This window comes from Paroedura picta, chromosome 12 (assembly GCF_049243985.1).
Source record: "Paroedura picta isolate Pp20150507F chromosome 12, Ppicta_v3.0, whole genome shotgun sequence".
NCBI lineage: Eukaryota > Metazoa > Chordata > Lepidosauria > Squamata > Gekkonidae > Paroedura > Paroedura picta.
The window spans coordinates 24,559,603-24,569,541 of NC_135380.1; the positions used below are offsets into that span (position 1 = coordinate 24,559,603).

A 9,939-nucleotide genomic window follows, 5' to 3' on the forward strand; every position below is an offset into this window, starting at 1 on the left:
CTCTCAGCCCACTGTCTTCTCAACAGCTCTTAGCTGTGGGCACCTCACCTGTTTTACGACACCTCTAGGCTTCATATATATGACACACTCCATTCAGAGTGGGCTGGAAGCAGCAGCAGCACAGCAGAATTGGCGGGACAATGGAGATAAGTGAGAAGATGGAAGTAGTCACTAAAGAGGTACTTCTCCATCCAACACCAGCGGTGAGTCCTACCTTTATGGGCACAGTGCTCATCTTTGAAAAAGCCATAACAGTGAACAGCTGCATAAACCTGCTGTTTCCTCACTTCTTTGTTGCCACTCCAGTAGATTTCAGCACTGATTTTAATATGTGTCAGAGCAATTTGAGCAACAGTGAGCCATAGAAAATGAAGACAACTTCCATTAGAATAGAGGCACAATCCCAACAGGTGTGAGTGAGCTGGCAAGAACCTTTGTCTCTCTAGGATCACTTGTGTGTGAATGTGTCCTCATACACATACACACAATGCAAACCCATACTGTAATGTTTCTATGCAACAGACAGTATATATCTTTCAGTGGGTTTTTTTCTTTTTTGTGGGGGGGATAAGGGTTTTGTGTTATGGAATTCATGCAAATACAAAAATGATTATGTTATTTAAAGTGCTGTAAGTCACTGCGGGACCCTCGGGTGAGAGTTGACAAAAAATCTAACATATATATTTTAAACGGCACTGTTGCGTAGTGGTTAGACTGCCAGACTAGGGTCTGGGAGAGTCCAGTTTGAACCCCCACCTTGCCATGGAAGCATGTTGGGTGAATTTGGGCTGGTCAGACTCTCTCAGCCTAACTGACTTCATAGGGTTGTTATAAGGATACAATGCAGGAGAGGAGACTGATGTCATCCCTTTTGGGGAGAAAGGTGAGACATAAAGTAAATAAAACAAAGAATAAAATAAGGAAAGTTCTCTCGGAGATCTCTGAGCCCACCTAACTCACAGGTCGGCTGTTGTGGGGAGAGGAAGGGTGGATGTTTGAGTCTCTTTTGGGTGGTGGGAAGCAGGATATAAAAACCAACTCTTCTTCTTCATCTTCTAATTCTGCATGTTGGTGAAAGCTAGTATGCCAAACGTTAATGTTGGTGTTCCCAGATCCTTATCGCTGGTGGGAGTTTTGTTGTCTGGGAAACTTACATGTTGGGATCAGTTGCCTCTGCAAGGTCTGAGCAAAAACCTTTTGAAGGCTGAGAAGCATTGGGACTTCAGACAATGGATGGGATGCCTGGGAGTCCTGCTCACCACAGCCAATGAGGGAGGGAATAGATGATACGTTCTATCGTGTTGGTGTTTTCACTTCAGTATTTTACAGGCACAATTGTTCTTTACCATGGGCCGTGACCAGCAAATGGCATCCAAGGTGGAGAGGAACTGCTGGAACTGCCCTACCATAGTATTGTGTGATGTGTCCTAAAATGGGTTGTAATAGCAAGGCCATGACTCTCTTTGGAAGGAAGGGAAACAAGAAAGGGGGGAGGGACTGGGAAAGTCACCTCTTACCCATAATTCAATATGGTCCCATGCCCCAGGGAGGGAAGGGGGCACAGTACACCCCACTCTCATTGGATCTCAGAAGCTAAGACTGGTCAGCACTTGGATGGAAGAGGAAGGGAGAGCAGAGGAAGGCAATGGCAGACCACCTTTGCTTCTCACTTCCCTTGAAAGCAGAAGTCACCATAAGTCAACTGCAGCTTGGTGGCATTTTACACACATATGCTTAAGCCTGTAAAGCAGGTTGGGTGGTGCAGAGAATGACAAGGAGAAGTCCTCTGGAGCCACATAGCTAAAGAACAACATTATTTGTAGCGTATTTCATAATCAAGGTGGATCCAACCATTCCCTTAGTATCCCCTTCCTCCAGCTAAAGTGGCTTTTCCTCCCTTGAAAGACACGCTAAAGTTGGAGGAAGACTCCTTAGGCTGGAGGAGAACTCCAGACTTGAGCCCAAAGGAAAGGTTGGGCATTTTAATACATAAACCAATTTAGCTCAGTAGAGTGGGAAGACAAGAGCAGGATCCCCCAAACGGTGCCCAGAGCCGGTGACCTCCCAGCCAGGATGTCACTTTGTGTTCTGATGTCTTTCTCCCATAGCACCACCATGCCTTGGATCCAGATCTTCTGGGCTGCTGCCCTTGCTGCCCCTGCTGCAACTGCTGCTCCCTGCCTGACTGCAGCTCCTGTCCCAGCTGCGGCAGCTGCTCCAATTGCTGCTGCTGCTGCCCCAGCTGCTGCTGCCCCCCCAGTTGCAGCTGCTGCTGCCGGCTCTGCTGCTGCCTCCCAAGCCTTCTGTGCAAGCTACCCAAGTTCCCCAGCTGCCCGGTGCACATCAAGAGGCTCTTGATTGTCGTGGTGATCGTTGTCCTCATCGTGGTGATCATCGTGGGTGCTCTTCTGATGGGGCTGTTCATCATGCAGACACACACGGAGACGGTGAGTGGAGGGTGAAGGAAGGGGACCTTGGCGAGGAGGGAGGCAACAGATTAAAAACAACACAACACAACCTGTTCCACATAATATATTTCTGGTAAGGCCTAAGAGGAGGAGCTGGTCTCATGGCTAAAGTGCCACTCAGTGCTTAACACCCACTCAGGGAAGCTGTTCAGCCCCTGAGTGCCTCCTCCTCCAATTGGCACGCCTCTCTGTCCAGTGGCCAATCTCCTTCCGTCCCCCATCCCTGACCACCCTCCTCCTCCTTCCATGTCCTTCCAAGGCTGCAGATCCCTGCTGCATGACAGCTGCCCTTGCTGGTGAGTTTCCTGCCCAGGGCCTCCAGCCTGCAGCCTTTCCAGGTCCTGAGGGGAGGGAGAGGCCATCTGCAGAATTCTTCCACACACACACACAAATCTAGTGTCTGTTGTATTCCTGAATCCAACAAGCTTTGTCCTTAGTACAATACATAAAAGCCTGCAATTCACAAATCCCACAACAAACTAAGACCCCCCACCCCATACACCCTGCCTCTCCTGATTTGCCAAGTCTCCAGGGATGATGGTCCCACTGGGAGACACTAGAGGAGGGGCAAAATCTTAGTCCCACCCAGCCTCAACCAAATGCCTTGCAAGAGAACTTTGTCTTACTGGTGAGAGGGGAAATGGAAAGCAAGTGTCTCACCATTGTTTGTCTTGTTCTCTCATCTTAGGTCTTGCAAATGACCATTGAAGGGCTGGAAGGGAGAGAGTCACAGCTGAATTTCTCCATGGATCAGGAAGAAGTGGCAACTTTCCATGTGGATGATGGAATCAATGACCCAGCCACAGTCATTTATTATTTTGGCAAGGTGAGCATGAGAGGCCCCTGGAGAAGAGGGCCTTTGGGGGAGATGGACTTTGGTCATTAAAGCTGCACTGTGATACCATTGTCACTTTTATTGTGCATGGATAACATGCAGCTGCAGTCTCACAAACAGCTGGCAGCCTGTTTAGTTCACACCACCCGTTTCCCCCTTGGTTGCCTACAGGGCTGCATGGAGCAAAACTGGAACAAAATATCTGCCACTGCTCGAGATTTGCCAAAACGCCCAGTTTCATCTCTCAAATTATGAATGCTCTCTAATTGAAAATGCTTCAATATTAATACAGCAAGATACATTTTTAAACAGAATGTCAGTGTTGTTGGCATCTCTTGGTTGTTTTCACAAGCATCAGATAGGAAATTCTTGCATCTGAGGGCTGTCAGCTATCCAGCAAGGGAACAGAAATGAAATACCGTTGAATCCCAAACACAAAGGTATTTAGGTTAAAGAAGGTAGAGAACATCTGGAGAATTAAAATCAGGACCGGCAGTCTTGGTGGTTCTGGTAGGAATTCCAGCACTGGCCTTCCCTGGCGCACAACTTGCTCAGATTGAGGGCCAACAGGAATCACTCCCTGCCCTCCTCCAAGTGACATTTCCTATACTTAAAGAGAATTTAAACTACACGTAGAATGGTACTGGCTAGATATCGGGGGGGGGGATCATGGTCAGGGTAGTTCAGCAGTGGAATTGACTGCCTAAGGAGGTAGTAAGCTCCCCCTCACTGGGGGTCTTCAAGCAGTGGTTGGACAAATGCTTTAGGCTGATCCTGAATTGAGCAGGGGGTGGGACTAGATGGCCTGTATGGCTTCTTCCAACTCTATGATATGTTTCTGATATACCATGGAGGGCATTCACAGCATGACCCAACCTAGAGTCATAGCTGGATTTCACACAAAATTTAAAAACTGAGCCACCCTCCTTTCTAAGTAATTATAGTCCTACCTGATTATTGACATCTGACAAATACTTATTAATGAAAGCATGTCCTCTCTTTGCAACAGCTACTGATTGGTTACAAATCCTGGAACAGAAAGGCCTGCTTCCTCACCACAATGGACAAGGGTAACATCCAAGGCCTGGATACTATCCTAAAGAAATTCCAGGTAAGAGCAGAAACCTGATACAAAATAAGTTGCACTGCAGGGAAATGTGGTAAGATGGTGGTACTTATGGGGGAACCGTGGTGGATTTGCGAATGGGGAGAGGATGCCATCTACTAGTAAGGAGGTTGATTGTTAGAGAAGCACAGGTCATGGCCTGAACTGACTCTTCTGCAGAACTGTAGGTTGGTTCCAGTTCTATTGTTTTCTTTGATAGACCACCTTATCCATCACATCTCCCATGCAGAGGGAGGAAGAGGAGAAGTTCCTTCGGTCTCGAGCTGATTATTCCATCTTGGGTGCTACAATAAACATCCTTTGCAGCCAGGTTCCCATTTTCTGGGTTTAACAAGGTAAGTGAACAGAGATGTTCTGTGTGTGTGTCAAATGCACCTGGAGATCAAGGAGTCACAACTTAATGCAATAACATCTTGCAGATATCTATATCCAACCCATGTGTCTACCCAAATCACTTATCGGTTTATATACTTATACTTGTCAGATATAGGGTTACCAACATTGGGCTGGGAAATTCCTGGAAATTAGGAGGGTAGAGCCTGAGTGGGTGGGGTTTGAGGAGGGGAGGAAGAGACAATAGACAAATTTGCCCAGGGCAAGTACTTGCCTTATTTCATCTACCCTATCACAATGAAAGACAAATCTCAGGGACTTTCCCACAACATAGGATGTCCAAAGGGCTCTGTAGCACTTGACAGGAGCATAAGTTCCTCTCATGTCAGAAAGAGAGTGCAGGTCTCTCTTGGGGCACCCTGGGAGTGCTCTCTGCTCCTGTCTGAGTGGAGACATTTGAAGAGCAGAGAGCGCTCACTGTGTCCAAAGCAGCTTGTCAGTCATCCCAAAGACAAGGAAGGGCATGGGTGCAACTAGCAAGCTGCTAGTTGGCCATCACTACCTTGAGCCCACATCTGCCAATGCTGCAAATACTAAAATGGTAAGTTGGCAGAACTGAAAAGTGTGCAGTGTGCAGACCGCTCCCTGTCTCTTCCTCTCAAATAAGAACTTCTCAGGCTGAACTGCTGTCATAGAATCATAGAATAATAGAGTTGGAAGGGACCTCCTGGGTCATCTAGTCCAACCCCCTGCACTATGCAGGACACTCACATCCCAATCGCTCATCTACTGTAGCCTGCCACCACTTTGAGCCTTCACAGAATCTGCCTGTTCGTAAGATGGCTATCCAGCCTCTGTTTTAAAATTTCCAAAGATGGAGAACCCGCCACCTCCCGAGGAAGCCTGTTCCACTGAAGAACCGCTCTAACTGTCAGGAACTTCTTCCACATGTTTAGACGGAATTTCTTTTGAATTAATTTCATCCCATTCGTTCTGGTCTGTCCCTCTGGGGCAAGAGAGAACAATTCTGCTCCATCCTCCATATGGTACCCTTTTAAATACTTGAAGATGGTTATCAGATCCCCTCTCAGTCATCTCCTCTCCAGGCTAAACAGGCCAAGCTCCCCTGTCTTGCCTGCCTTTTGCTGCCTTGAAGAGAGGCGCCATGTAGGGCCCAGTTATAAGGACCCCTGGCTGTGCAAGAAAACGACAAGAGAGAAAAGAAGCCCCAAAGAGGCAGCTCTGCCTTCTCCATCTCCCCGTGCAATCATCATGCCTGGGTGGACTAGAGTGCAATAGAAAGGTGCTTAAATAAATGATAGGGGCTCTTAACACTAACTCAGAGTGGCAGCAGTGCAGTCCCAGCGGGCGGTAGACAGCAGACGGAGGAATGGAATCCTTTGCAAGGGGGTTGTGCCTCACGCTCAAGAGCCTCCTGTTTGAGAAGCAGCTGGCACAGGTGGGGAGAGGTGGGCAGTCTTTGCCCTGGTTCTCACAGTGGTAATAAAGCTGAATCTGGTCTGTGGCTCCTTCACACTGCAAGCCCACTCCTCCACACATAAAAATCCCTTGCAGGTCAAACACTAGCACGGCAGGAGAGCCATACAGAACCCCTTTCCCTGACATGCTAAGAATGATATTTTTATACACACACAAGAGGAGCATTTAGTCTAGGTCTTGAATTCTCTTAGAATTAGAAGAGGAAGAAGAGATGTTTTTATGCCCCGCTTTTCACTGCCCAAAGGAGTCTCAAAGTGGTTTACTCACAACAGGCACCCTGTGGGGTAGGTGAGGTTGAGAGAGTTCTGACAGGACCGCTTTGTGAGAACGGTCTCTCTATCAGGGCTGTGATGAGCCCAAGGTCACCCAGCTGGCTGCATGTGGAGGAGCAGGGAAACAAACCAGGCTCTCCAGATTAGAAGCTGCCACTCTTAAACACTACACAATGTTGGCTTACCACTACACTTACTGCTGAGCTAGAGTTGCCAGCTGTGGATTGTGAAATTCCTGGAGATTTGAGGGTGAAGCCTAGGGATTTGAGGAGGAGAGTGAGGTATAATGGCATGGAGTCTCACCTCAGTGAGGTATAATGGCATAGAGTCCACCTTCCAAAGCAGCCATTTTCTCTAGATCTGGGGATCCATGGTAATTCCAGGAGATCTCCTTCCTGTGCTCATAGCTGATCTCTGATGCCCCTGGAGAAAATGGGAGCTTCAGAGGGTGGATTCTGTGGCATCACATCCCTGCTGAACTCCTTCCTCTCCTTGGGCAGCCTCGCCCAATCTCCAGGAGTGTCCCCAAGTGAACTTGGCAGCCTTAGTTGCCCCACCCAGCAGTCGAAAAGGGTGCCATGCATAGTCAGACACAAGACTACCCTAGAGATAAGAGATGGGAGTGGAGACCTACTGGTTTTGGTTCTATCATACCATTTCAGGCGATTGCTAGAACAGGGGTCTATAGCATGGTGGTCATGGATCTCATGGTGGCCACCAGCACTTTTACTGGCACCTGCCAATGATTTTTAGTAAGCAGATGGGGCCAGGAAGGACTTTGGTCCAGCAAGGCTTCTGACTAACTATTGGAGATTTGATGGGCTGTGCAGAATTAAAAAAAAAAAACATGGCCTTGATAGCTGCTGTAACCACAGCAAAAGGAGCTTACTTATTTCAGATGGAGCAATCGTTTTGTGGGTGGCTCAACGTCCTATGGCAGCCATTTTATTTCTGTGCTAGGGGTGCCCCCCCCCCAGGGTGACAGGGATCTTCCCTTTCAAATCCAACCTCTGCCACCACCTAGGTGGCCAGTGAGGGGGAATTACTCACACACACTTCACACACATACACACATACAGAGAAGAATGCCAAAAATTAAAGTGACATGTCTAGCTGACCTAGTAGTGATACAGGCATATTGGAGACATCAGAGGACGTGTGTTGTTTGTGGTTTGAGGCAAAACTCTAAGGCAGAAGCTAATTCTACCATAGAATTTTGCCCCAAAGGCAGAGTGTGCCCTCCTACAACACCCCCAGTGTGCCTATGTCACTTCCGGGTCATGTAGGTACATCACAATAATTTCTGATGTTCCTCCTTGTTCTTGGTAAGTGCAGCCCCCATCCCCCACCAGCAGCTCCAGGGGACCTGGCAAACCGATGCTGCCCCTACCACACCATCTCAAAATTCCTGCAGGCTCAAAAAAGCTGGAGACCCCTGTGCGTAGTGTGTTGACATCACTTCTGGTTTTCACAGGAAGTGACATCACAATATGTGGGTAGAGTGCTGATGACCCACCACCAGACTGTTGAGCAGTTTGGACAACAGGGGGCCCAGCTGGGCGGCCTCCCGCTATAGTGAGGTCCTGTCCCTCAACTCAGAGTCCTGTGGTGTCCAGCAAGAGCCTGTACCTTTCTGATCCCGGCAGCACCCCAGGAAAGAAAAGTTCAGGAGAAACAAACGGTGGGGTAGGAAATGCAATCAAGAAAGAAGTTCAGAATAGTCAAGAACCATAGCCTTAGGTGTGAATCGGGGAAAGAAAGGCAGATTTAAAATGCTGCAAATAAACAATAGCTCAGTTGGTGGGAAAGTTGGCTGGCTGCCCTCACTTGGATGTTTTGACAGCTGGAAGAAAACCTTTAGGGAATACTTAATTTTGAATGAATTATTTTTGAAACTTAAAGGTTGGATTTCAAATATGAGTGCCCCAAGCAGTCTTTGTACAGAAGCACATGTCATTATGGTCTATGGGACTTGCTCCCAAATACATAGAAGCACAGGCTGTAATAATGTGCATTCTCTGGATCTTTGCTTTTTAGCCATTGCCAAATGCCATCAGCTATAAGCCTTCAAATACATATCAGAATTGCACTACCAGAATCTCAGCAGTCTGCACGTCATTGGGCAAATGCCAAGCGTGTTACCTATTGAATACTGTCAAATCAAATGTTGTCAAAGATCAAGAGGAAATCAAATCAAGTATTGAACAATATAGGTAGAAAAATCCTGCCTGTTTATATCCTCTTCATCCTTTCTCGCCTCCCTTTGTTGTCTTCCCCATGTAAAAATGTAGACTGTAAGCTCCACGGGGCAGGGATCTGTCACTTTGCATCCTGTAAAGCACTGTGCACAGTGAAAATAATAAACATGCCAATGTAAACATGAAATATCCACCAAATTGTAAAATCCTCTGGAAACGTTTGACACCATAATTGGTTAAGTTGCATTTTGTTTCTGATTTGTTTCAACCTTTGATTTCTAGACTGTCCTTCCCTCAAGACCTGAAGTGGGAGAAGCAACGTCACAAAACCCCAATTAAATTTTAAAAATCAATTGGAATGGAAAGAAACACACACGGTCTAGGGAAACAAGTTAAGTTACCCAATGGCTTTAGCCTGGCTTCTAAAATGAGTCAGTCTTCAGTAGCTTCAGAAGGTGCCAAAGTTGTAGACTCAGATCTTATGAACAAGTTTGGTGTATGCAGGGTAGTATTTACCATGGAACAGTCTTCCTGTTGTGCTAATGCTTTTGGTTGCACAAGATCGAGGATTTTCAGTGAGATCTTGGTACTAGCACTAGAGGCAGCACTCCCCATGGTAGACATTGGACTAAAATTTCTTCTCATGCCTGTATTTGTATGCTTATTTACAGCAATTAACAGATCTCGATTACTGCCTTAATCCAGGCTTGGCTATTATCACACAATCTCAGCTATTATGTCTTATGATTCTTCACTCTAGTCAGCTCATCCTGGCTTTTAAAACCCGAGCACTCTCTCAAGCTATATGTAATGGTTGAAGATATTCTGATTCACTGTATCTGATGAAGTGCAAATGCACATGAAAGCTTTTACCATGAATAAAAGTGTTGGTCTTAAGGGCGCCACTGGCCTCAAAATTTTATTCTGCTGCTTCAAAACATCATGGACAAACACACCTGAATCTGTCTCCGTGAAGAAGAGTTGGTTCTTATATGCTACTTTTCTCTACCATAAGGAGTCTCAAAGTGGCTTACATTTGCCTTCCCTTTCCTCTCCCCACAACAGACACCCTGTGAGGTAGGTGAGGCTGAGAGAGCCCTGATATTACAGCTCGGTCAGAACAGCTTATCAGTGTTGTGGCAAGCCCAAGGTCACCCAGCTGGTTGCATGTGGAGGAATGGGGAATCAAACCCAAGTCACCAGATTA

At 47.0% G+C, this 9,939-nt stretch overlaps 1 protein-coding gene across 2 annotated transcripts; it reads left to right on the plus strand.

Moving 5' to 3' along the window:
* LOC143821592 (surfactant protein C-like) lies at positions 1–9,634 on the plus strand. 2 transcript variants are annotated; one of them, XM_077305734.1, is made up of 6 exons: positions 1–203; positions 2,109–2,447; positions 3,157–3,294; positions 4,313–4,414; positions 4,629–4,764; positions 9,015–9,634. In XM_077305734.1, exons 1-5 carry the CDS (start codon positions 141–143, stop codon positions 4,758–4,760), a joined length of 774 nt encoding a protein of 257 aa, XP_077161849.1. In that variant the 5' UTR covers positions 1–140; the 3' UTR covers positions 4,761–4,764; positions 9,015–9,634. The 2 variants fall into 2 exon arrangements, with proteins under 2 accessions (XP_077161849.1, XP_077161848.1); XM_077305733.1 differs by having other exon boundaries at positions 5–203; positions 8,572–9,634.
* Positions 9,635–9,939: the final 305 nt, after the last annotated feature.